Source organism: Agelaius phoeniceus, chromosome 8 (genome assembly GCF_051311805.1).
Source record: "Agelaius phoeniceus isolate bAgePho1 chromosome 8, bAgePho1.hap1, whole genome shotgun sequence".
NCBI classification, from domain to species: Eukaryota; Metazoa; Chordata; class Aves; order Passeriformes; family Icteridae; genus Agelaius; species Agelaius phoeniceus.
In genome coordinates this window covers 37,587,835-37,615,659 of record NC_135272.1, presented here as the reverse complement: position 1 = coordinate 37,615,659, position 27,825 = coordinate 37,587,835, and the positions used below count along the sequence as shown (strand labels likewise).

General features: G+C 52.3%; 1 protein-coding gene across 2 annotated transcripts in view; it reads left to right on the top strand.

Annotated features, from left to right (window-relative positions):
• NEGR1 (neuronal growth regulator 1) overlaps positions 1-27,825 on the top strand; it is a 215,882-nt gene that overhangs the window by 126,238 nt on the left and 61,819 nt on the right. For both annotated transcript variants that reach the window (XM_054638586.2, XM_054638585.2), the window contains exons 3-4: positions 6,462-6,587; positions 15,642-15,773. In XM_054638586.2, the coding sequence (XP_054494561.1) occupies positions 6,462-6,587; positions 15,642-15,773 (258 nt within the window). The remainder of the gene's footprint in view (positions 1-6,461; positions 6,588-15,641; positions 15,774-27,825) is intronic.

The following is a 27,825-nucleotide window of genomic DNA, read 5'->3' as shown; positions in this document are numbered from 1 at the left end:
TTGTCTTGCCATAGCCAGGTTATGAAATGAATCCAGGGGAGCACTGGTTTTACCAGATTAAATCCTGTGTTATTTCAACCTTGGACTGTTTTCATAGTTATGACCTCTCCTCTCCAGCCCCATCCAGCCTGGCCTTGGGCATTGCAGGGGCAGCCCCAGGTTCTGTGGGCAGCCTGTGCCAGAGCCCAGGAAACAATTCACAGCCTCCCCTCTTTGCTGGTGCTGCCTGGAGAGGCAGCCCTGCCTCTGCAGAGCCCTGTCCCGGCCCCAGCAATGGGGCCCTGCTCAGCAGCAATCAGTGCCCAGCTGGGAGGGCTTTGGCTCCAGCCACCGGGAGGTCGCTTTTTTTGTCATTATTTTTGCCCTTTATGACTTTTTGGCTCCATTTCCATGATTAAACAGTTGGCAGAGCTCTGATTGCAGAGCGTCGCTCGCTGAAAGGGGCTCGTGGAGCGTCTGAAAGCTTTTCCAGGGAGCGGGGAAAGCTGAGCTGCACCTCCTGCTCCTCACGCTCTGTGGTCCTGGAGCGTCCCACTGGGACAGACGGACATGCCAGGAGTGGGGACAGACGGACATGCCAGGAGTGTCCCACTGGGACAGACGGACACGCCAGGGGTGGGGACAGACGGACATGCCAGGGGTGTCCCACTGGGACAGACGGACATGCCAGGAGTGGAGACAGACGGACATGCCAGGGGTGTCCCACTGGGACAGACGGACATGCCAGGAGTGGGGACAGACGGACATCCCAGGGATGTCCCACTGGGACAGACGGACATGCCAGGAGTGTCCCATTGGGACAGACGGACATGCCAGGGGTGTCCTACCAGGACAGAGGGACATCCCAGGAGTGTCCCACTGGGACAGACGGACATACCAGGAGTGGGGACAGACAGACATCCCAGGGGTGTCCCACTGGGACAGACAGACAAACAGACATCCCAGGAGTGTCCCTGGGACAGATGAACTGCCCTGCAGGAGGAAGGGTGGAAGGCACAGGCCACAGAGTCAGGTCTCACCCCAGTGAGGTTCAGTGGCACAGAATCCCCAAACGGGGCCGTTCCTTTTCCACTCACAGCCTGACAATGTGCTCAGATTGGTCTCAGGTAAGCTGAGCACAGCAAAGGGGTGATGATAGAGTTCTGAGCACCAGTGGTGCCCCGTGAGTGTGCAGAGATGATAGTGACTGCCACGGATCTCAAGAAGGGAGAAGATTCCTCCCCAGCTTAGGGAAGTGCCACTTTTGTAGTCCTTGTGTCACGCCTGGGCGCTGGCAGGAATTGGAAATAAATGAGGGCTGCAGATGAAACCATTTCTCTTCCCAGCCCACCCATCATTTATTTCCTCAGCCCCACTTTGCCAAAGCTGCTGTGTTTGAGACAAATTGTGTTTAATTAGGAGGAGGTGGAGACCTTTAGGCAACGCTCTTCAATCAAAGTGCCTCGAGGAACTAATCATGGAAATGCAAAGGCAAAAGGGCTGGGAGCTGTCCCCGCTGGTGACTGATTGTCAGAGGGGAGGGCTCCTGCTGCAAAAGCTCTCCTCGTTTAAACCTGTGCTCAACACACTCTGGAAAGGGTGTTTGTGGTGGGGGCATTTCACTGCTCTGTAAATATTGAGCTCATCTGAGTATGAAATGAAAAAAAAATATAAAAACTATAAAAAACAGAGCGATTTTCAGTAACTATTTATAAAAAAAGTTACAACCCTAAAAAGCACAGTTATCTTTTTTTTATGGTCGATACTTAGGATGCAAGATGTTCAACCACACAAAGTAGTTTGCTGAAAATAATTCTTGGGGATGTTTAGGGTTGGTTTTAGTTTAAAATCAGGAATTTGGGGTGTGGCATCCAGTGGTCAGGGGGTCAGTACTGTTTCCAGGGCTGAGGATGGGAACAGTGCCTGGGTTTGCCAGGGAGGTGAGGATTTATTTTACCAGGGATGGAGGGACAGCACACAGGGAATGGCTCCCAGTGCCAGAGGGCAGGGCTGGATGGGACACTGGGAATTGGGAATTGTTCCTGGCAGGGTGGGATGGGACATTGGGAATTGGGAATTGTTCCTGGCAGGGTGGGCAGGCCCTGGCACAGGTGCCCAGAGCAGCTGTGGCTGCCCCAGGATCCCTGGCAGTGCCCCAGGCCAGGCTGGACACTGGGACACCCTGGGACAGTGGGAGGTGTCCCTGCCATGGCAGGGCTGGCACTGGGGGGCTCTGAGTTCCCTTCCAACCCAAACCATTCTGGGATTTCATCACAGAAATAATGTGGAGCCCCTGGTGAAATCCAGGCAGGTTTAACCCCTGCAGTGGTTCCCAGTTTCTGGGAGCCTTCCAAGCTGCTCCTTGATGGCAGTTGTGGATTTTGCAGCACAGAACTTTCACCTGGCAGAGTGAGCCTTGCACAGTCCAGCTTTTAGGGAGATTCTCTGCAATCCTGACATTGTGAACCATTTTAACAACATTTAACTGTTCCATTGCAACCTGCATCGGGTTTGGTTTTCTCCTCAAACCTTTCCTTTGATTACCTGTTGTGTTTTCCCCTTTTTGTCCTCCTCAAAATGATGGTTGGACATGATGTTCTTAGTGCTCTTTTCCAGCCTTAATGATTCCATAATTCCATGGTTTGACTGTTCTGGCTGTGTGCGGTTTTCCAGGCACAAGTTGCTTTGTCCTCCTGATTACAGTGGGAAGAACAGGAGAAGGAAAGAACAGGAATTCGGGGTTTTCCTGCCAGGCTCAAATTCCTGAGCCCATGAGGCAGGGAGGGGGGTTTGGGGCAGGGAAGGCTGAGGATTCTCAGTGAGTGGGAATGGAGCTTAATCACCCTCCTAAGCACAGCTTAACTTTTCAGTGGATTTCTCATAGAAACCAATTATAATGCCCAAAGAGCAGAGCACGAATCTGTTTCCTGTGTCCTGGCAGTGATTCCCAGCTGTTCCCCACGCTGATGGAATCCATTTATCCTGTTCCCAGGGGAACCCAGGGCTCCCAGCTGCTCCCAGCCCCTCCAGCAGGCAGCTCAGCCCAGCAGGGCCCCCAGGGTGCCCCTGCAGCACTGGGGGCTCAGGGAGGGAGGGGACAGCCACCCCCAGGGCCTGGGCAGCTCCGGCTGCTGCTGCCAGGGGTGGGCTCAGGGAGGGAACTGATTGCGGAATTCATTGGGGAATGCATTGGGGAATTGGGGAATTCATTGGGGAATTCATTGGGGAATTGTGGAATGCATTGTGGAAATCATTGTGGAATTCATTGTGGAATTCATTGGGGAATGCATTGGGGAATTGTGGAATTCATTGTGGAATTCATTGGGGAATTGTGGAATTCATTGGGGAATTCATTGTAGAATTCATTATGGAATTGTGGAATTCATTGTGGAATTTATTGGGGAATTCATTGGGGAATTCATTATGGAATTGTGGAATTCATTGGGGAATTCATTGGGGAATTGTGGAATTCATTGGGGAATTCATTGGGGAATGCATTGTGGAATTCATTGGGGAATTCATTGGGGAATTGTGGAATTCATTGGGGAATTCATTGTAGAATTCATTATGGAATTGTGGAATTCATTGTGGAATTTATTGGGGAATTCATTGGGGAATTCATTATGGAATTGTGGAATTCATTGGGGAATTCATTGTAGAATTCATTGTAGAATTCATTGGGGAATTCATTGGGGAATTCATTGTAGAATTGTGGAATTCATTGGGGAATTCATTGGGGAATTGTGGAATTCATTGTGGAATTCAGTGTGGAAATCATTATGGAATTGTGGAATTCATTGTGGAATTGTGGAATTCATTGTGGAATTCATTGTGGAATTCATGGTGGAATTGTGGAATTCATTGTGGAATTCACTGTGGAAATAATTGAGGAATTGTGAAATTAATTTTGGAATTGGTCTGGGCAGTTCCTGCTGCTGCCAAGGATGGGCTGCTGGAGGGAATTGATTGTGGAATTCATTGGGGAATTGTGGAATTCATTGTGGAATTCATTGTGGAATTCATTGAGGAATTGTGAAATTAATTGTGGAATTGTGGAATTCATTGTTGAATTCATTGTGGAATTCATTGTGAAATTCATTGTGGAATTCACTGTGGAATTAATTGTGGAATTGTGAAATCAATTGTGGAATTGTGGAATTCATTGCTGAATTCATTGTGGAATTCATTGTGGAATTCATTGTGGAATTCATTTTGGAATTCACTGTGGAATTAATTGAGGAACTGTGAAATTCATTGTGGAATTGTGGAACTGGGGGACTGTCAGCCCAGCCAGGACCTTCTGAGTCACATCCCTGACAAAAATCTCCAGCCCCCTCCCAACCCACTGGGCTGCATTGAGAAGGGGTCTCCACCTGCTTGAATCCTGTAAATCCTGGAACCAGGTGAGCTCAGGTCCCTCCTGAGCCTCCTTTTCCCATGGATGAACATCCCTGGTTCCCTCAGCCTTTGGTCACACACCCTGTCCAAAAAGGGAAGGTTTAGGTTCAAAACATTGTGCAAAAAGGGAAGGGTTTACTCTAAAACATTAACATTAAATTAATGTTTTAATTTAACATTAAAAAAGAAAAATCCAGACAATTACAAAGCACTTTCCACGCTGGACCCCCGCACCAAATTTCCTTGGGAGTTTAATTCCTCTTCCCTCCTTGTTTATTATCTCATTTCTCTGGCCTTCTGTTAATCCATTTTCTGAATAAATGTTTATTTGCTGCTTTATTTAATTTTTCCCCTGACCTTCACAGCTCCACGTGATCTGGATGGGAGGCAGGAGCTGCTGAAGTGGGGAGCAGCTCTGTGATGGGTTTAATGTGCACTCCAGGCTCAGCAGAGCAGATTTTAAATGCCAAATCTGCTCCTAGATCAGAGTCTTCGGAGGTGTGGGAAGAAATGCGGATGCAAAACAAACATTTTTTAATTCCTAATAAATATTAACATTCCATTGTGATGCTGCACACATATTGGAGACATAATTAATAAATTCCGCAGATTTTAGTGATCTGAATGTAATGATCCCTATCAGGCAGTAAATAGCAGAAAAATTAGCAGCATACTGATACAGCAGAAATCCTGATTTGTCTCAAACTGTGAGGCTCCAGAAATGCTGTGGGAGCCAATTTCCATGGCTGGCAGGACGATGTTCCTGGGAAATCTCTGCCAATAACAACACCCAGGGTTTGCCATCAGCCCGGCTCAGGCTGCATCGCTCGTGTCATCTGACAGGATTACACTGTGCAGCAGGCCTGCAGCTCCCTGCTTGTCTGGGGGTTGTTCTAATTAATGGACCTCGCAGATTCATTCCTTTTCTAATTCTGTTTTGGAAATGCACCAGTGCTGTGACCTGCTCGGTGTCATTGTAACGAGACTTACAGACATCCTCAACGAGCTTTGATTTAATTTCCTCGCTGTAAAGCCCAGATTAAAGGAGAGCCCAGTCAATTAGGAATGGAACAAAGCTCGTACTTAAGAGGAAATCACTTAATCTGCACTCTGTAAATCTGGAAAATTCTCCACCTTCCACCATGTCACAGCTCCAATCTCCCCTCAGAAAGACTGGAGAGTTCCTGCTGAGAAGCCCCAGAATGCAGCAAAAGCCTGCACAGCTCTTGTGGGCCAGATCTTCGTGGCTTCAGCAAAACCTGTGGGGGGATTGGGGCTGGCACACAGCAAAACCAGGGAGAGAAAAGCCCCAGCTGGACAGCACTTGGGTTAGGGGAATGGACGAGCCCCAGAGCAAGAGGAAACAACACAATAAATGTGGTTTAGTCCTCTCTGCGAGCAGCTCGGATTCTCCAGGTGCACACAGAGTGGCTGGAACAGCATCATTAATTTTTAAAAGCACCAGAAAAACCCAATTTTGTCTCCTTCGCAAACCGCCAGGAGCAAGCTCAGCCTTCCCTTTAGTAGGAGCATCCTTCTTCCAGGAGCTCTGTGCACACACACAGGAAAATGCTGCCTGTGCTTGTGGGGTTTGGAACCAGGGCTGAGCTCCTGGGGGAGGTTCTGCAGGGTCCCTTGGGCCCTGTGTGTGCTGTGTCCCTGCTGGTGTGTGACCGTGTTCACTGGGGTTCTTGGATGAGGGAAGAGATGAGGATCTGACTCCATGGTTCACAAGGCTGATTTATTATTTTATGATATATATTACATTAAAACTGTACTAAAAGAACAGAAGAAAGGATTTCATCAGAAGGCTGGCTAAGAATAGAATAGCAAAGAATGATAACAAAGGTTTGTGGCTCAGCTCTCTGTCTGAGCCAGCTGACTGTGATTGGTCATTAATTAGAAACAACCACATGAGCCCAATCCCAGACCCACCTGTTGCATTCCTCAGCAGCAGATAACCATTGTTTGCATTTTGCTCCTGAGGCCTCTCAGCCTCTCAGGAGGAAAAGTCCTCAGGAAAGGGTTTTCCATCAAAGATGTCTGTGCCAGCCCCCCTGACAGCCCTGTCCCTGTCGTTGCAGTCTCTCCCAAGATATTCCGGATCTCCAGCGACATCGTGGTGAACGAGGGCAGCAACGTCACCCTGGTGTGCCTGGCCACGGGGAAACCAGAGCCCTCCATCTCCTGGAGACACATCTCCCCCTCTGGTGAGTGCCTGGGGACAGCACAGGGGCAGCAGCGGCACCGGGGCTGTGCCACCCCTCAGCCCTGAGTGAGGCTGGGCTGGGGGTGCCTTGGGGGGCTCCTGGAGCAGGGCTGGGCAGAGCTACAGGAACAAAGTACAGGGCATTTATTAAAGGCATTCACAGGGTGCACCTTGGGCACTGCAAGAGCCTGGCCAGGGCTCTACACCAGGATGGACCCTGAGTCACAAGTTATGGCACTTTTATAAGTTTGGGTCCATTTCCATATTGTGGTTAATTGTCCAAGTCCAGCTCCAGGTTCTGCAGTCCCACCCTCCCGGCTGCTCTCCTCAATTCTCTGCTGTTTGCACTTTTTGGGGCTGAAGCTGCAATGCTGTCCTTGGTTCTGGGCTGGAAAAGGATTGTTCTGTGTGCCTGAGGAGAGGACAAGGATTGTTCTGTGTGCCTGAGCTGTGAGGAGAGCTGCTGACACTTTATAAGGATTTCAGAGTTGTGCACCAATGCAGTGCAGAGCCTGGGAAATGTGAAAGCTCAAACTTCAGGCATCACCATAACACAGGGATGAGGACAGAGCTCCCTAAATATGGATGTATGTCCCTATGTGTGTTGTAATCTCAGTCATGGATCAACCAGTTCCAGTTGAAATCCAAGCAAGGATGGAATGAGGAGCACAAGGCGCTCCCTAGAAATGGGAAATGAGAGTTAAACACAGGAACAGGCCATGCAGTAGGTTTGGTTTATTCTCATTTCTTCCACTGCTACAGGGTGGCATTTTTGGGGTGCCAGGGTTGGGATTTATGGTCCTGGTGGGTCCCTCCCTCAGGATATTCCAGGATTCCTCACCACTGAACCATTACTCCACGATTCAGCTTATCAGAATGGTTTTGCTGCACGAATTCAATGATGTGTGTGAAAATTTGTTAACAAAATGGCAACAGAAAGCATCCCTGCTGTTGGATATTTCCATGTATCCCTTTGGTTCCTCAAAGCACATTGCAAGGAAAGGTTTTGGCCAATGTCAGGGCCACTGCAGCTGCTCCCAGTGAGCAAAGCAGGGGCTCTGGGGAGATGCCTGCTCTGGAAATGAGGATTTTGTGCTCCCCAGCTCTGCCCCAGGCACTGCCTCTGTCACTGGGACTCTGCAGTCAGAGCTGGCTGTGCAGAGAGGGATTGCTCTGCTCCCCCAGCCTGTACACAAACCTGTAATTACAGACCAGAAGGGTTCTGTGGGCTGCCACAGCCTCTCATCATCCCCAGGAACAGTTGGCTTTACAAAGCAAGATCTGGGAAAAAACCCTCACTTCTGACCTTTAAAACAATGACAACAAATTCGGCCTGAAGTGTCCATCAAGGGACTAGAGGAAAAATTCAGTTGTAGCAGAAAATGGATTTTAACTAAATGTCAAATAAAATTTTATTGGAAGCCCTGGTGATACTTTGGATTAATGGCTTAAAGCGTTTGAGTGGCTGCAGAAAGGAGCTGGGGTGCTGCTCCTGGAGAGGGAGGAGGAGAAAAGGAGAATTATTGCACTCAGGCTGCAGCAGGGGCTGAGGGGGAGCAGAGCATCCTCATCTGGAGTCCAGGCAAAATGCAGAGGTGGCACCTGGGGACACGGCCAGGGGTGGACCCAGGGGCTCAGAGGGACTTCCCAACACAAATGGATCTGTGGAAATTAATGCAGGGAGTCAGAAGGGCCTTCAGTGACCCCCCTGGATGTGCTCCTTGCTCCCAGCCCCGTCCATCCAACCCCACCCTGGACACTTCCATCATCCCAGATCGGGGATTCTGTGCCCTGGGGATCCACAGACACAGCAGGGTCAGAGAGGGAGAGCACAGGCTGCAAAGGGCTCAAAAACCCTGTCAGATGTGAAGGGAGCAAGCCCAGTGCTTACTGTAAATCAAAGTGACTCTGAAGAAGGGGAGAGAGTGATGAGGAGGACTCCATGGGTATCAGAAGGTTAATTAATTACTTTATTATACTGTACTATGTACATTTCATCCGGACTGGATCTGCCCAGCACTCGCTCTGCACACACTGCTCACACTGCCCAGAATCTCGTGGCTTCAGTGACAGTCCTGGCACACACACACACACACACACACACACACACACACACACACACTCTCCTGGTCCTGATGGCCAAGGAAACAGAACGCCATCCCCATGGATAAACAACCTCCACGTTGCATTCTGCTTTGGCTCAACACAGGCACAGCAGCAAGCGGTAAGAATCGTGTTTTCCCTCTCTCTGAGGCTCAGAGAAGGTGAATCTCAGGAATCCTCGGGAAGAGCTGTGCCTTGCTTGTCCCTGTGAAGAGGAGCGTGGCCGCGAGCGCTGGCAGGGGCAGCCGTGTGCCCCAGAGGAGGCTCAGTGCCCAGGCACATGGGCACAGGTGCACCACAGCCCTCCCAGCACACCCAGGGAGGCAGAGAGCCTTGGTATTCTGCCCGCAGCTCCTCTCCTGCCTCAGCCTCGGCTGCACTCGCTAATTCCTGCCCGTTCTGGCTCTAATTCCCAGCGGCACTAATGAGGCTCCCGGGCAGGCAGCGCATCTCCCATCCAGCACTAAATTATATTAACCAAGCATATTTAGAATATTCTCAAATTGTTTGTCAAAGCTGCTGCTAAAAGATAAGGAACTGAAATCTCTGAATACAAATGACTCAATGTAGACTAATTCCAGGATATGATCATGATTTACATCAACACAGCCTCGACTCGCATGAGGTCGGATTCAATTTTTCTGAACAAGAGATAAATTGAACCTTTCGTAGGAATAAAAATAAAATGCATTTCAAGGTGATTTTTAAACTTAGTCCGTAAATTATTGGCCCGGAATCTTTATTGTGCGTGTTTAACTTGCAGTCATTATGTAAATGCTCTCGTTCTATAAATATTCATTACACGGCCCCATTATGTAAATCCAGCAAATCTCCCCACTCAGCGTAACAGCGTCGGGCTGCGGGTTGTAATCTCCAAATCTGTATTGTTGAAATGTCACCCGAATAAATTGCAGGTATTACTTATTTTGTTCTGACATTTCCCAGCAAAGTGCAGCATCGATAGTTTGGGAATGAAGGCAGAATGTTAAAGGATGAAGTTCTGCCAGGGCACAGCTTTAGCTCTGCTGTGTCCCACCAATGCCTGGGCAAAGCTCTGCGGGCAGCAGCAGCAGCTGACACCCAGAAATCTCCTGATAAATGATCCTCCTTGCCAAAATTCAGGTGCTGTGCTGTAGGGGGATACAACATAAGAAAATAGAGGTAATATAGAAAGTAATCTTACCCCATTAAGGAGTTGCCGCTGGGCCAAGTATTAGAGATTGGGAGCAGGCCTGATTTTAACGGGCCACACCTGTAGTCAATAAGAAGAGTGTTTTAAAAGAGTGGCTTGGTTGGTTGAGGGGAGCTGGATCCATTGGCTGCTGTGAGGACAAGGAAGAGTCAGTGCCCAGAGGAGCTGCCTACAAGAAACCTCAAGGAGGCATGAAACTCTATCAATGTGGAACACTTGCAATGTAATGACAATAGAACTCTGTCACTGCAATGACAGCACCGTGCACCAAAACCCTTCTCCACTTTGGTTTTGGCAGAAGTTTCTCATGGGGAGCTTCCCCAGCTGGGAAGGAGGGGATGCTCAAGGGAGGCAGGGACAGTACAGGGCAGTGGAGTTAAGGGGAAGGAGGGTCAGGCCCTGGCATGGAATTCTTTCCTGCAGGGCCCTGAGTACCCAGAGCAGCTGGGGCTGCCCCTGGATCCCTGGCAGTGCCCAAGGCCAGGCTGGACACTGGGGCTGGAGCACCTGGGACAGTGGGAGGGGTCCCTGCCATGGAACAGCAGAGTGAAATGGGATTTAGGATCCCTTCCAACCCAGAGCATTCCAGGATTCTGGGATCCCTGCTTACTTCCAGCTTCGTATTTTCCAGTTCTTCCCTGCTCTCTTTCCTTTTTCTCACAGTTTAATCTCCATCACTCCTGGTCAGCAATTTTCCTGGAGCAGGAGGATGAGTGGGTGTAGGGATGGGCCTGCATTTGGAGGAGCAGGGTTCCAGACACTGTGGATCAAGGCAGATTTTCCCATGTGGAATGCAAGGCAGGTCCTTGGCACCCCGGTGTTCGTTCTGTCCGTTCTGCAGAGCACTGCTGTTCTTTGAGGGAGGGATTGAGCAAAGCCTCCCTAAACCCTGAGCAGCAAACCCAGACCTGGCAGAGCCTGGGCTCCCCCTGCCCCTGACAGAGAGGAGAAGGGCTCTGCTGGAGTGCCAGTGCTTCAAACCTGCGTTTCCAGGCTGCAAATCCTCAACTGACAGGAATTATTATCGGATTTCCAGGGCTTTGCCTGTGTACAAAGGGCCAACCCTTCAAATGCTCCCTCTCCTGCTCACAGATGGCTTTAAAGCTGGAAGTTTTAGAAAGGAGTTTCTGGCTTGTTTCCTTTTCCTTGCTGGCTCCCGAGCAGGGAGCAGGTATTGCTGGGGAGGATGTTGCTGTTGTTCTCCCTCAGAGCAGGGCAATTGTGCACTGTGGATCTCTGAGCAGAGAGGAGCTGCTCTGCCCCTGCCTCCCCTCCACACCGAGGGGCTGCTCCAGGATTGCCCTTGCTGTGGGAAGGATCTCAAACTGCACTTTCCTGACCCTGCAGCTCCAGCTCAATTGGCTCCACAGCCTGGCAGTGACCCCCTTGCCCAGGCTGCTTTGGCACAGAGGGCTCAAACCCAGGGACTGTTCTCTCCTGGGCCAGGAATCCTGCAATGGTTTGGGTTGGGACCTCAGAGCCCACCCAGTGCCACGGGCAGGGACACCTCCCACTGTCCCAGGAGCTCCAAGCCCTTCCAGCCTGGCCTGGGACACTGCCAGGGAGCCAGGAGCAGCCCCAGCTCCTGAGGAAGGCTCCTTTGTGTAGCCATGGTATTTTCTGAAAAATCCTTTCCTTAGGATTTCCCCTCCTGAGAGGCTGAGAGGCCTCAGGGACAAAATGCAAACAATGGTTATCTGCTGCTGTGGAATGCAACAGGTGGGTCTGGGATTGGGCTCATGTGGTTGTTTCTAATTCATGGCCAATCACAGCCCAGCTGGCTTGGACTGTCTTGGTCAGCCACAAGCCTTTGTTATTCATTCTTTTTCTATTTTTAGCCAGCCTTCTGATGAGATCCTTTCTTCTATTCCTTTAGTATAGCTTTAATATAATATATATCATAAAATAATAAATCAGCCTTCTGAACCATGGAGTCAGAGCCTCATCTCTTCCCTCATCCTGGGACCCCTGTGAGCACCATCACACACCTTTGGAGGAAGCTCTGGTCAGCTGGAGGCACGGATGAGCAGCAGTGTTCCCTGGAGAACCCCCAAATCCTGCATTCCCTGGGGCGTGGGATGGCTCAGGTGGCCTTGGCTCCCCCACCAGCCCTTCCTGAGAGCAGTGACATTCATGGGGCACTGCTGAGGGCCTGCCTGGCTCAGTCCTGCAGCTTCTCAGGGAGCTGAGGGTTTTTATGAGTGTTTGATAAGAATTTCATGGCCCGCTGGTCATCCTGGAGGGATTGTTCAGCTGGTAAAGGCATAGCTTGTCATTAAATCAATGGTGCCTGCTATCAAACACGGGGATTAATTAACAGTTTAAAGACAGAGGAGCACCCAATGGACATGGCTGGGTGGCCAAAACGGCCTCCCAAGCCACAGCTCTGTGTGAGAAAGGCCAGGTCCTCTGGGTTCAGTTCTGGGGATTTTGGCCTTTTCTTTTTAACAGGACTTGTAGTACCAGCCTCGGGAGGGTTGGTATCAGGCTCCAATTTAGTGACATCCAGTGCCAGCAGCCACTGCTCCGGGGGAGGTGACACTGCCCTGCAGCTGGGGCTCCCTGAGGGACACTGAGAAAGGGACATTTCTACCAGGACCATTGCAGGCCTCTGAGCATCCCTTCAGGAACAACTAAAGGCATTCCTGGAAATCCTCAGGCCTTCCTAAAATCCTTTAAAGAATTCTCTTTAAAATACACTTGTCAGGAGAAGAATGCTCCAGCTAAGATGGTCAAATAATTGGGGCTTTGTGAAGGAACTGAGGGACAAGAGTGGGATCAAAATCTTTGTGAGATACAAACTAAAACTGCCCAAAAGCATGGCGCAGAAATGAGCAGGATCTTTTTCTTTTTGACAATTTTATGATAAATGGGAAGCATTTCTTACTTTTCAATAAAAGTAGATGAACTCATTAATAACTCATAGAATGCAATGAAAATGAGAGTTTTAAATGCAGGCTGAGCTTATTCCCACAGATATCAGTTCATTTTTACCTGAGAAATGCTGCACTTTTGAACGAGCAGCGTGTGGATCTCAGGAGACACGTCAGAGCTTCAATTATCAGAGCCAGCCCAACGCTTCCCCCTCTTTCCAGAGCCAGCCAAGCCCAGGCTTGTGCAGAGGCACCAATAACTCACCCCTTGATGGCCAGGCCATAACAGCTCTGCCTCGTCCCCACTGCCCTCGTGGGTTTTTCCCAGAGCTCCCAAAGGCACAGTTATTAACAGCCAATTAAAGGCTTTCAGGCTGGGAAAACACTTCCAGCAAGGCTTTTAAACCCTTAGACCTATAATTTCCAGCACCTGTGGTGGCGGCTGCTGTGAGAGGCTGCGCTGCAGTAATGGTGGCACTGAACTTCTTGGGGTTTGTGGTGTGGTGAGGAACCCAAACCCATTAACTGGCCATGGAGAGGCTGGGAGCACAGCTGGGAGCAGGAGCAGCTCCAGGTGAGGGACACCAAACGCTCCCTGCCAGGTGGGAACAGCAGGGGAGGGCTGGGAGGGGCTGGGGAGCGCCTGTGCCCCGTGTTGGGGGGGACAGATGGGTTCTGGGACAATTCCTGATGGGCTCCAGTGTTCTGGAACAATTCCTGATGGGCTCCAGTGTTGTGGAACAATTCCTGATGGGCTCCAGTGTTCCTGAAGCTGGGCCAGTGTTCCTGGAACAATTCCTGATGGGCTCCAGTGTTCCTAGAGCTGGGCCAGTGTTCCTGGGACAATTCCTGATGGGTTCCAGTGTTCCTGGAGCTGGGTCAGTGTTCCTGGGACAATTCCTGATGGGCTCCAGTGTTCTGGAACAATTCCTGATGGGCTCCAGTGTTCCTGGGACAATTCCTGATGGGTTCCAGTGTTCCTGGGACAATTCCTGATGGACTCCAGTGTTCCTGGAGCTGGGTCAGTGTTCCTGGGACAATTCCTGATGGGCTCCAGTGTTCTGGAACAATTCCTGATGGGCTCCAGTGTTCCTGGAGCAGGGCCAGTGTTCCTGGGACAATTCCTGATGGGCTCCAGTGTTCCTGGGACAATTCCTGATGGGTTCCAGTGTTCCTGGGACAATTCCTGATGGGCTCCAGTGTTCCTGGGACAATTGCTGATGGGCTCCAGTGTTCCTGGGACAATTCCTGATGGGCTCCAGTGTTCTGGAACAATTCCTGATGGGCTCCAGTGTTCCTGGAGCTGGGCCAGTGTTCCTGGAACAATTCCTGATGGGCTCCAGTGTTCCTGGGACAATTCCTGATGGGTTCCAGTGTTCCTGGGACAATTCCTGATGGACTCCAGTGTTCCTAGAGCTGGGTCAGTGTTCTGGGACAATTCCTGATGGGCTCCAGTGTTCTGGAACAATTCCTGATGGGCTCCAGTGTTTCTAGAGCTGGGCCAGTGTTCCTGGCTGGGAACAATTCCCAGTGGGTTCCAGGGCATGGAGCAGGCACAGACACCGATGTTTCTGTTTGGCTCTCTGTCCTGTCCCAGCACAGGGAGATCTCTGCCTGTCCTGGGAATCACTCAGGGACTGTCCTTATTCCTGTGTGACACCCAGATCCCATTCCTCTGGGTCCTGTGGCCAAGGAGAGCTGTTAATGATTGGATCCAGTTAATTATTGGCTGGGATCAGCTGCTCCAGCAGTGGCACTTGTCCCTGCAGCTGGCCCTGGGCTGGCTTTGCTCCACCCTGCAGGGCAGGCTGGGCTCTGCAAACCATCAGCACTCAGGGATGCTGAGCTCTGAAGGCAGGAACGGGGCAGTGCTGGGCTGCTTTGGGCTGGAGGGCATTGACAGCTCATCTTGTCCACCCTGCCACGGCAGGGACCCCTTCCCCTGTGCCAGGGTGCTCCAGCCTGGCCTGGGACACTGCTGGCAGCCAGCTCTGTTCCATGACGTCCATTGGGTACAAATTACCCGGGTGTATCTCAGAGCTGTTGAGTTTCTCTGTGGAGCTGGGTCAGGAGGGAACCTCTGGCCAGCTCCAGGAGTTTGGGGGTGTCACCTCCCCTCGGAGCTGGGGCTGCTGCATGGTGCTGCAGTGGCTGGGCATGTTAAACTCCAGCTGCTGTGCAGATGTTGGGTTTCAGGAGCTGCAGTGGAGCTGCAATGGAGCTGCAGTGGCTGGGCGTGTTAAACTCCAGCTGCTGTGCAGATGTTGGGTTTCAGGAGCTGTGTGGAGCTGCAATGGAGCTGCAGTGGCTGGGCGTGTTAAACTCCAGCTGCTGTGCAGATGTTGGGTTTCAGGAGCTGCAATGGAGCTGCAGTGGCTGCAGTGGCTGGGTGTGTTAAACTCCAGCTGCTGTGCAGATGTTGGGTTTCAGGAGCTGCAGTGGAGCTGTAGTGGTTGGGCATGTTAAACTCCAGCTGCTGTGCAGATGTTGGGTTTCAGGAGCTGTGTGGAGCTGCAGTGGCTGGGCATGTTAAACCCTGGCTGCTGTGCAGATGTTGGGTTTCAGGAGCTGTGTGGAGCTGCAGTGGCTGGGCATGTTAAACTCCAGCTGCTGTGCAGATGTTGGGTTTCAGGAGCTGCAGTGGAGCTGCAGTGGCTGGGCATGTTAAACCCCGGCTGCTGTGCAGATGTTGGGTTTCAGGAGCTGCAATGGAGCTGCAGTGGTTGGGCGTGTTAAACCCCGGCTGCTGTGCAGATGTTGGGTTTCAGGAGCTGTGTGGAGCTGCAGTGGCTGGGCGTGTTAAACTCCAGCTGCTGTGCAGATGTTGGGTTTCAGGAGCTGTGTGCTCGGCCTGCTGTAATTTCCTCCTGTGGTTATTTCATTGCAGCCAAGCCCTTTGAGAGTGGGCAGTACCTGGACATCTATGGGATCACCAGGGACCAGGCTGGGGAGTACGAGTGCAGTGCAGAGAACGACGTCTCGGTGCCGGACGTGAAGAAAGTCAAGGTCACAGTGAACTGTAAGTGCCCTTATTTGTTATTGCCTCTGTGTGGTGTGGTGGAGAAGGAGAGTCTGCAGCAGCAGCAGACTGCAGGAGCTGCTGCCTTGGTCGCAGTGGCTGAGGGGGCTGTGCTCTGTGTCACCAAGAGAGTTTGAGGTGCAGGCTGTCATTCTGGGTGATGATCTGGGCAGCTGCTGGTGCCTGCTCTGGAGGTTGTCCTGAGCCCTTCCTGGTTTCTCATGCCGTGGTGGTGCTGGAAGTGATGTGAGGAGATGAGAGGCTCTGCTTGTGTCCCTGGATGGGGCCTGATCTCCATGGAGTGTGAGCTGCTCCCCGAGGAGGGACAGAGGGACACTGCTGTGGGGACCCTGCAGGGTGCTGGTGACACCAGCAGCTCTGACCTGCTGCGATCTCCACACCAGGGAGGTGCTCTCAGCTTGGCCCTGAGTCTGATCTAGCACTCAGCGTGATGTGAAATGTTCTTTTTCCCTCCAACGTGTGAGAAAACTCAGGCACAACGATGTGAATAATTTCTCTTGTTTGTTCTAACAGTTTTCTTTGGTTAACCTCAATTACCCAGCATGTGATTTGTTTCTGGTTTTGGAGTTGCTGTGGCAGCTTTATTGGTCACAAATATGAGATGTCAGCATTGTGTCTCCCCCAGAGGCCTTGTTGGAGCTGCTCTGGGAGCAAATCCCCTCATGCCCTGTCACTGTGGGGCCGCTGCTGTCACCTGGGGCATTCCCTGCTGCCCAGAGCACTCTTGTTCATGGGGCCAGGGCTCCTGGGGCACAGGGGACAGTGCAGGGGCCCTTCATTTCCATAAAACTTGTAACAGCAAGGCTTCCTCCCCAGAAATTCCATCCTTTTGTTTGGTGTCTGTGGATGTGGGTGGGTGGTGGCTTTGGCAGTGCTGGGGGAAGCTTGGGCTTGATGTCTTGGAAAGCTTTTCCAACCTAAATGATTCTGTGGCTTCTCTTCCTCTGCTGCTGCTGCTCTCACCCACTCCTGGTGCCATTCTGTGAATGTATTCTTGGTGCCATTCCATGATGGTGCTCCTGGTGGAGCATTCCATGGTGGCTGTGCTCCTGGTGCCATTCCATGGTGGCTGTATTCCTGGTGCCATTCCATGGTGGCTGTATTCCTGGTGTCATTCCATGGCTGTGCTCCTGGTGCCATTCCATGGTGGCTGTATTCCTGGTGCCATTCCATGATAGTGCTCCTGGTGGAGCATTCCACGGTGGCTCCACTCCTGGTGCCATTCCATGGCTGTGCTCCTGGTGCCAGTCCATGGTGGCTGTGCTCCTGGTGCCATTCCATGGTGGTGCTCCTGGTGCCATTCCATGGTGGCTCCACTCCTGGTGCCATTCCATGGTGGCTGTGCTCCTGGTGCCATCCCATGGCTGTGCTCCTGGTGCCATTCCAGGGCTCCACTCCTGGTGCCATTCCATGGCGGTGCTCCTGGTGCCAGTCCATGGCTGTGCTCCTGGTGCCATTCCATGGTGGCTGTGCTCCTGGTGCCATTCCATGGTGGCTGTATTCCTGGTGCCATTCCATGGTGTCTGTGCTCCTGGTGCCATTCCATGGCTGTGCTCCTGGTGCCAGTCCAGGGCTCCACTCCTGGTGCAGGGAGGCGTTGGCACCTGGATATTCATGGCATGGAGAGGCTGTTCAGTCACCCAGGCAGGGACAGAAAATGCCCAGGTTTAAATGACTCTGTGAAATTCAGGTTTGTGGTCTGGGCAGCTTCCAGCCCTGCACAAACACAGAGCTCCTGGCACACGTGGTGGCTCTAATGACTTACAGGGGGTTCATTACACTGCTTGATACACCAGCAGCTGCATTTTCTACTCAATTTGTGCCTGTCCTCCCTAATTTCCCTTGGAAAAAGGGTGGCCTGAGAATCTGCCTGAATCCCAAAAGGCTGGGGGGGCAGGAGACGAGAGGAGCCATTGAAGCTGCTGGTTGGTGCTGAAGGAATGCTCCACCAAATCAAGTTAAAATAGATAAGATGTAATCCAATTTCATTTCACAAGTAAATCCTATTAGCATTTTCCGTTACATTTTGCAAAGCAAATACTGATTTATAGATTATAATATTGAACCCTGCTTGGAATGAACCAGTGTCTGGATTTCATGTGTCATCTGAAAGCTGGTCTGAAACTCTCCAGGTGCTACTGTCACTTTGCTCATTCTCTCCTGCTCTATTACTGTCATGCTTGAAAAATATTAAAGGCAGCTGCTGAATCCTAGAATTTCCAGTAGAGCTGAGGCCACGGCGAGGGGATGAGGAATGGGATGTGTGCCTCAGGAAACTGGCATTTATTTGCATTTGTTTCAAAGTGTCAGCTGTCTAAATAAATAGAAAATGTGGGTTTATAGTGGAGTGGCATTGCAGAATTCCCTTTTGTTAGGATAATCCACATTAAGGTCAGTTTGCCTGTAATTGTACCTTGGACAGCTCTGTTGCAGCTGGAGCTGTCAGACTTCACTGAATCAAGATCCGCTGGCTTTGGGAAGGGAAAGGGCATTTTTGAACTCATTGCTGGGTGGTTTTGTCCAGTTTTCGGGGTACCTTTTCCATTCCCCTGGATGGTTTCGGGGTCCTCAGCTCTGGCAGTGTGTCCCTGAGCCCTGCCCAGCAGAGCAGGAGCAGGGCTGGCACTCTGAGCCCAGCTGGGCTGCCCCAGCCCTTTCCTGGGAGCCTGCTGGCCAAGCTGCTCTCCTCTCGCTGGGGCAGGTGCTCTGACTCCTCTGCCACAGCATTCCAGGGCTGTGCAGACACAGGGCCTGCCTGGGACAGCCTCCCCCAGGCCGTGCTGCCTGCCCTGGACTCACACTGCAGCCCTGCATTTGCTTGATGCAGCCTTTTAGGAAGCTTCTGAAGCTCATTAGGCTGCTTTAGCTCCAATCAGTTTGGTTTATCCAGGTGTTCACTGCATTGCTCTTTCCTTGTCCTAACCCGGGACACAAAGCCAAGGACTGGGGTCACTGGGTTGGTGAAATCTTGTGTTTGGAATGATTGTGTCCCAGAGCTTGGAAACGCTCTCAGGAAAAGGGTGACCCGTGGGGGTGTCCTGTGCAGGGCTCAGGGCTGGACCATGGTCCTCATGGATCCCCCAGCTCAGCAGATTCTGTGATTTAACCCTTTTATGCACGTGCTTTGTGTCCTTCAATCATCTCAGTTTGGGTTCTGGGAGCTTCATTCCCAACCTCATCAGGTTTTCCTGTGCCTCAGGAGGCTGGGGCTCTGTGCTGGGAGCAGCTTCCACATTCCCTGGGACCCTGGGGGGGCATCCCAGCCCTTCCAGGAGCTCTCAGCCAGCCCAGTGGGGTTTGGGGGCCTGTTCCAGAGGCAGGTCCTGTGCCCTCCCTGCTGGGGTGCTTGGATCGATCAGGGATTTCTCTGGGGTGCTTTGATCAGGGATTTCTCTGGGGTGCTTGGATCGATCAGGGATTTCTCTGGGGTGCTTGGATTGATCAGGGATTTCTCTGGGGTGCTTGGATTGATCAGGAATTTCTCTGGGGTGCTTTGATCAATCAGGGATTTCTCTGGGATGCTTTGATTGATCAGGAATTTCTCTGGGGTGCTTTGATCAGGGATTTCTCTGGGATGCTTTGATCAGGGATTTCTCTGAGGTGCTTGGATCGATCAGGGATTTCTCTGGGATGCTTTGATTGATCAGGGATTTCTCTGGGATGCTTTGATCGATCAGGGATTTCTCTGGGGTGCTTGGATCGATCAGGAATTTCTCTGGGGTGCTTTGATCAGGGATTTCTCTGGGATGCTTTGATTGATCAGGGATTTCTCTGGGATGCTTTGATTGATCAGGGATTTCTCTGGGGTGCTTTGATCGATCAGGGATTTCTCTGGGGTTCTTTGATCGATCAGGAATTTCTCTGGGATGCTTTGATTGATCAGGAATTTCTCTGGGGTGCTTGGATTGATCAGGGATTTCTCTGGGGTTCTTTGATTGATCAGGAATTTCTCTGGGGTGCTTAGATTGATCAGGGATTTCTCTGGGATGCTTTGATCAATCAGGGATTTCTCTGGGGTGCTTGGATCGATCAGGGATTTCTCTGGGATGCTTTGATTGATCAGGGATTTCTCTGGGATGCTTTGATCGATCAGGGATTTCTCTGGGATGCTTTGATTGATCAGGGATTTCTCTGGGATGCTTTGATCAGGGATTTCTCTGGGATGCTTTGATGAGGCATTTCTGGCAGTGGGGTTTTTCTGGTGCAGGGATGTGTGAGTTCTTGTCAGGAATTTTAAGTGGGGTGTTTGTTTTCGCTTGGCCAGGCCGGGCTGTGCTGAACAGCTCCCCTCATTAGCATTTCTCCCCTCATTAGCATTTCTCCCCTCATTAGCATTTCTTCGAAGGCTCCTCGCTGTTGCTATGGTGCTTTGCATAACATTATGGATAATGCTGCGATTTTACTTTGAAATCAGACATCCTGTACAAGCCACGCTGGCCTAATTAAATCTGTAACCTTAAATCTCCTGGGGAAAAACACAGCAGGACTTGGGGGCTTGCTGGGCTGCCAGTCCCTTGGACGTGTCACTGAGCCTTTTCCCAGGAGCTGTGCCCCATTCCTGGCCTAGCATCAGCATTTCCTGGGCAAGGTCTTGAGTTTGGAATCAAGCAGGAAAATTGCCTCGGTTATTATTAAGTATGAAGGCAAAGCCCACATATTTTCTGGAGGTCTCAGTCCTCCTCTGCTTTGGCACCAAGTATAAAATTGCTCAGAGCAATTTGATTTTAATTTCCATTTTCCTCTAATAAAAGAGAGGGGAGGAGGGGGCTTTTCTCGAAGCAGAAACCAAGAACTCTGATTCTTTCTGGCTTTAATGGCTCCTGATTTGCTGCTCCGTGTTTATATCCCTAACTTTGGGATTTGGGGTTAAGGGCAGCCCTGGCTTTAGGAGCCAAGCTTCACTGCCAGGGGTTCTGCTGCTTCCCCAGGTGTCAGGTGGCATTCCAGAGGGGACTGTGGCACTGAGTGGCACTGGGTGGCACTGGGGGCACTGGGGACTGCTGGCACTGTGCTCCTGGCTCCTGCTTGGTGCTCTCCATGGAGCAGAGCAGGGGGGTTCAGTGCCCAGTGGGGTGTGCAGGACGTGCCCTGCTCTGGGCTGTGTGGGTGGTGCTGGTGCTGCTGGGCACATCCCCAGGCACCAGCCCGTGCCAGCTGTGCCAGCTGTGCCAGGGCACGGCCCCAGCCTGCCCCGTGTGCTCTGGTGAGCTGTGGGAAGGCAGCTGAGGGCTGGCCCCTTGGCTTGGGGTTCCTGTCCCAGCTGCTGCCACCGTGGGCAGTGCAGCGCCCTCCCCTCTGCTCTTCCCACCCAAAAACAGCTGCAGGAGAGCACAGCTGGAGCTGGGCTGCTGCTCTGAGTGGGGACAAGGGTGCTGCTCCCTGACACGTGCTGGGGACAGGGGTGGCTCCTGCGTGGGACAGTGGCACCGTGGCCAGGCTGGGAGGGCTGTGCCTGTGCAGGGTCTGCCCAAGGGCTGTGGTTGTGCAGGGTTTTTTTGGGAAAGCTCTGGCTGTGCAAGTTTTTTTGGGATGGCTGTGGCTGTGCAAGTTCTCCCATGGCTGTGCAGGTTTTTGGGAGGGCTGGGGCTGTGCAGGTTCTCCCATGGCTGTGCAGGTTCTCCCGTGGCTGTGCAGGTTCTCCTGTGGCTGTGCAGGTTCTCCCATGGCTGTGCAGGTTCTCCCATGGCTGTGCAGGTTTTTGGGAGGGCTGGGGCTGTGCAGGTTCTCCTGTGGCTGTGCAGGTTTTTGGGAGGGCTGGGGCTGTGCAGGTTCTCCTGTGGCTGTGCAGGTTTTTGGGAGGGCTGGGGCTGTGCAGGTTCTCCTGTGGCTGTGCAGGTTTTTGGGAGGGTTGGGGCTGTGCAGGTTCTCCTGTGGCTGTGCAGGTTCTCCCATGGCTGTGCAGGTTTTTGGGATGGCTGTGGCTGTGCATGTTCTTCTGTGGCTGTGCAGGCTCTGCTGGGATGGCTGTGCATATTCTCCCATGGCTATGCAAGTGTTTGGGAGGGCTGGGGCTGTGGCTGTGCAGGTTCTCCTGTGGCTGTGCAGGTTCTCCCATGGCTGTGCAGGTTCTCCTGTGGCTGTGCAGGTTTTTTTGGCAGGGCTGGGGCTGTGCAGGCTCTGCTGTGCCTGTGCAGGTTTTTGGGAGGGCTGGGGCTGTGCAGGCTCTCCTGTGGCTCTGGGTTCTCCTCTCAGCCCAGCCCAGCTCCTGGCTGGCTCCTCCTGCTCCACACTGCCCTGACTGTGCGGATGGGATCCTGTGCGGATGGGGCCCTGTGCGGATGGGACCCCGTGCGGATGGGACCCCGTGCAGGTGGGATCCTGTGCAGATGGGACCCCGTGCGGATGGGGCCCTGTGCGGATGGGGCCCTGTGCGGATGGGGCCCTGTGCGGATGGGACCCTGTGCAGGTGGGACCCCGTGCGGATGGGACCCCGTGCGGATGGGATCCTGTGCAGATGGGACCCTGTGCAGGTGGGACCCCGTGCGGATGGGATCCTGTGCAGGTGGGACCCCGTGCGGATGGGACCCTGTGCGGATGGGATCCCGTGCAGATGGGACCCTGTGCGGATGGGATCCCGTGCAGATGGGACCCTGTGCAGATGGGACCCTGTGCAGGTGGGACCCCGTGCGGATGGGACCCCGTGCGGATGGGATCCCGTGCGGATGGGACCCTGTGCAGATGGGATCCCGTGCGGATGGGATCCCGTGCGGATGGGACCCTGTGCAGATGGGATCCTGTGCAGCTGCTCCAGCCCTGAGAACTCTCACACTGCAGATCCTGCTGCGATTGAAGACTCTGGGGAGGCTGTCAGGGCAGTGATGGAGGGGACACCTTTCCCACAGCACATCCCACACTGCTGGAGCAGGGAATCACCAGGAGCTGTGTCCGTGGGCTCAGGGTGCGAGGACTGAGCTGCCCACCGGGCTGAGGGGGCTGCACAGCCCTGGTGGAAATTCAGGCTGTGGTTTAAATCAAGGCCAGCAGAGCTGGGTTTGCAGCCACCAGTCCAGGGCTGCCAGCAAAATGTTTCAGGTGAAACCAGTGCAAATAACAGGTTTGGGTTGTTGGTTTTTTACATTAGATAAAGGTCTTTGGAGAATTCCTGCAATCCTATAAATCGGAGGTTTTGTTCATGCACAATGTCATCAGTTGAAGTTTGTTTTTTTTTTTTGCTTTTTGGGTTTTGTCTTGTTATTTTTGGTCACCATTAGGGCTAAATTGTTATTTAGCTCATTTGCAAGCTGGCCTCATCACTGAGAAGCTATCTGAGCTATGTGATGTGCTATCTCATAGCAACACAATGAAAAGCAGCTCACACCAATTCGATAAGAACTGCTCTGACAATTAAAGCCACCTCAATTGCTTGGTGAGGAGCAATGGTGCTGCTTTGAAGAAAACATTTCCCTTCACTTGGGGGGAAGGAAGCCTCCTGTAAAGCAAGGTTGTCATTTAGTGTCCTTCAGGTGCTTTTATTAACATTTCAGCCGTCAGATTAAAACAATGGAGCTCAGGTTTGAGACTGGAGTGCAGTTTGGCTCTTGAATTCCCATTGATTTCTTTGGGGGGAGGGATGGTTTGTGCAGAGTTCTGCCAGCTCTGAGTGGCTCCTGCAGATCCCTGCTCATCCCTGCTCGTCCCTGCTTGAGGGGCAGGGCTGCTGCTGCTGCTGTCCCTGCTGGGCAGGGGCTCTGTGCTGGCACAGCTCCTCACAGGGGCTTGGCAGGGCCACAGGAGCTGCAGCATCAGCACTCAGATCTCCTGAAAGACAAGGAGATGGTTTGCACCTTCAAGAGAAACCTCTGCTTGCCCTGCCAGGAGGTGTTGGTTGGGAGCCAGCAGTGCCAGGGTGGGACAGGTGTGCCAGGGACAGTGAGTGCTGCTGTCCCCAGGTGTGCAGGGACAGTGAGTGCTGCTGTCCTTGGGGTGCCAGGACAGTGGGTGCTGCTGTCCCCAGGTGTGCAGGGACAGTGAGTGCTGCTGTCCCCAGGTGTGCCAGGTGTGCAGGGACAGTGAGTGCTGCTGTCCTTGGGGTGCCAGCCCTTTGATTCCTTGAGAGGCTCCCAGGAACACAGCTGGGCAGAGCTACAGGAATAAATGGGGATTTATTAAAAGGCCTTCACAGGACACACCTTGGGCAGTGCAAGAGCCTGGCCATGCCTCCACCCAATTTGGACCCCAGGTCAGGAGTTTTCACCCTTTTATAAGTTTTGGTCCAATTCCATGCTGGGGTTCATTGTCCAATTCCAGCTCCAGGTGATGCAGTCCCACCCTCCCAGTTTCTCTCCCCCATTCCCTGCTGTTTGCACTTTTGGGGCTGAAGCTGCAATGCTGTCCTTCGTTCTGGGGCAGGAAAAGGATTGTTCTGTGTGCCTGAGGAGAGGAAAGGATTGTTCTGTGTGCCTGAGGAGAGGAAAGCATTGTTCTGTGTGCCTGAGGAGAGGACAAGGATTGTTCTGTGTGCCTGAGCTGTGAGGAGAGCTGCTGACATTTATATGGAGTTCAGAGTTGTGCACCAATGCAGTGCAGGGCCTGGGAAATGTGAAACACTGCAAAGGCAGCTGGGGCAGGGGAGGTTTGGGATCAGGGAATGTTCCCCATGGAAAGGGTGCCCAGGCCTTGGCAGAGGGTCACAGTGCCCATCCCTGGAGTGCACTCAGAGCTCTGGGCTGGGGACACGGTGGGGATGGGGCACAGCTGGGTCTCGGTGACTTTGGAGATCATTCCCCACCTGACTCTGTGGGAGCAGCCATGAGACACTGCCCCAAAATGGGTGGGAAATACTGCAATCAATATATTGCTGGTTTTCATAAAGACACCTTGTGAAGTTTTCAGGCCGCTGCTGGTGAATGTGTGGCACCAGTGCCTGGATCTGGGGGCAGGACAATGCATAGAAGGGGTTTGGGAGGTTTTATCTGCTGCCCTGCTCTTGCTGTCACTTTAAAGCCAAAGGAAGGTTCCAGTGATGCTCTGGGCACCTCTGTACATCCCCTGGGGCCCCTCTTGGCCCTCCTGGGGGCAGCAGGAATGTGCTCCTGTGATGGTGCTCACAGGGGTCCCAGGATGAGGGACGAGATGAGGATCTGACTCCATGGTTCAGAAGGCTGATTTATTATTTTATGATATCTATAACATTAAAACTATACTAAAAGAATAGAAGAAAGGATTTCATCAGAAGGCTAGCTAAGTATAGAAAAAGAAAGAATGATAACAAAGGCTTGTGGCTTGGACAGAGAGTCTGAGCCAGCTGGGCTGTGATTGGCCATTAATCAGAAACAACCACATGAGCCCAATCCCAGACCCACCTGTTGCATTCCACAGCAGCAGATAACCATTGGGTACATTTTGTTCCTGAGGCCTCTCAGCCTCTCAGGAGGGGGAATCCCAAGGAAAGGATTTTCCATCAAAGATGTCTGTGGCAGTGCTCCCCTCCAGGGATTTGGTCCCTTGAAGCCTTGCAGCTCCCCCATCCCAGAGGTGCTGGGATCCCACCTGGGGCTGTGGAGCCCCCAGGGCAGAGCAGGAGCTCCCTGGCAGCCGGCCCTGCCTGCAGCCGGTGCCTTTCCCTCTGCCAGCTCCCGGCCTCCAGGTGATCCCTCTTTAACCACCAGTGAAAATACAGCTCTGGAAATTGAGGCTTTAATGGAAATGAGTCATCTCTAAAGAGCTGCTGCGTTGGAAGCAGCAATTTGGAGCAGAGCTGTGTTAGACTCCGGGCTAGAGCCAAAATTAATGGAGAGCTCTCCAGCTTCCAGGAGTGTTCCCCTGCCCAGATCACTCTTCAGCAAAAAACAATTACTTAAAATATTTCCTAATAGTCAACAGACTGCAAAGCAATATTTCTGCCTGTGATTGCATTGTTCCTGGCTGCTGTGGGGCCAGGCTGAGGCCTCCCTGTCCCTTGCAGAGCCTTTGAGGTGATGGTCAGAGGGGTCTGAGAGCTGCTGCTGGGGCCACAAAAAGCCAGGTCTGAGCAGTGTCAGCCCAGTGCAACTCTCCATCCCTTGATATTTTATTTTTCATGTTTTTTTAATCCCAGTAATTGCAGTTTGAAATGGTTCTGCACTAGGAATGTGCTGTAATGACATTATTACAACCTGACTTTTCCTGGGGTTCAAGTATCTGCTGTGGTGGCAAAGGTGTGGTGGAGGCAGCAGATGGGAGCTGCAGGAGCTTTGAGAAGTCCCCTCTTGCTTTTGTGGTTTAAAAGAAAGCTCTGCTGTGGATGGAAAAAAGAGGAAAAGCTCCCAGCACCACCCCTCAGGCACCAGAATCCATGGAGCTGCTTCTCTTCTGCTCTCTTCAGATAAAGCCAAAATGCTTTGAGGCTGGAGTGGCCGTCTCTGGAGCTCAGAGGTGCAGAGCAAGCCCAGGCTCTGTGATGGAAGGTGGTGCCCCAGGCAGGGCCAGGACCAGCACAGACCCCGTGGCTCTGGTTCCTGGCTGTGGGAGTCGCTGCTGGACTGGCAGAGTTCATTTCCCTTGGAAGAACTCCCTCCAAAATGCTCCATTTCCAGTGCACGTGGAACCAAACTCTGTGAGATGTGGGATGTGTCCCCACCCACGTGTTCTGCTGCTGCTGCTGCTGCTTGGGGTGGGACCGGTGCCCCAGAGGGAGCTGGGGAAGGGAGAGGTCAGGGCTGCTCCTGAGGCAGCAATTCCTGGGCAGGGAGCTCCCAGGAAAAGCCAGCTCTGCACCCAGGCGTGTGCAGGGGATCTGCTGTCCCTCCCTGAGGAACGGTGACAGCCCTGGAACGGGTGACAGCCCCTGGAACGGGTGACAGCCCTGGAACGGGTGACATCCCTGGAATGGGTGACAATCCTTGGAACGGTGACAGCCCTGGAACGGGTGACAATCCCTGGAATGGGAACGGGTGACATCCCTGGAATGGGTGACAGCCCTGGAATGGGTGACAGCCCTGGAACGGGTGACAATCCCTGGAATGGGAACGGGTGACATCCCTGGAACGGGTGACAGCCCCTGGAACGGGTGACAGCCCTGGAACGGGTGACATCCCTGGAACGGGTGACAGCCCTGGAACGGGTGACAGCCCCTGGAACAGGTGACAATCCCTGGAACGGGTGACAGCCCTGGAATGGTGACATCCCTGGAACGGGTGACATCCTTTGCTGTCCCAAGGACACGCAGCCATGCCCTGGGACAAGCTGGGCAGCCTGGCGTGCTCCTGGAGCCCAGCGCTGCCTCTCCCAGGTGGGCAAGCCTTGCCAGAGCCACACCCAGGGGGAATTTTTCGGTTCCATTTTCAAATTTCAGTTTTATTTTCCATTGCACTGTGACTGTGTTCACAGGGGTTTTTGGACTGGGGAAGAGAGGAGGATCTGACTCCATGGTTCAGAAGGCTGATTTATTATTTTATGATATATATTACATTAAAACTATACTAAAAGAATAGAAGAAAGGATTTCATCAGAAGGCTAGCTAAGAATAGAATAGCAAAGAATGATAACACAGGTTTGTGTCTCGGCTCTGTGTCCGAGCCAGCTGGGCTGTGATTGGCCATTAATTAGAAACAACCACATGAGCCCAATCCCAGACGCACCTGTTGCATCCCACAGCAGCAGATAACCATTGTTTGCATTTTGTTCCTGAGGCCTCTCAGCCTCTCAGGAGGAGAAGTCCTCAGGAAAGGATTTTCCATAGGAGATGTCTGTGACAGCACAGACTCTTTCTGGAGCTTCCCTGCTCTCAGCAGAGCCCCTGAGGCCGTGGCTCTGGCCGTGCCACTGTCACCTCCCAGCAGAGCTGAGCCCTTCCCTCAGCTCACATCTGCCAGCAGAGCTGGGCAGGGGCAGCCCAGCCCTCCCTTTATGCAAACTGCACTTTTTAATACAGAGCAAGAGCTTCGAGACCTTTCATGGCTCCCTCTCATTCTTCATGAGCTACATATGTACATCAGCTCCAACACTCTGTCAGGGAACAGGGGTTTTCAATCAAAAAGACTGTCAGGAAAGCTGATTCACTAACAAGAAAGCTGTCAAGCTGTGACAGCTGCTGTCTTTGCAACCCCAAACA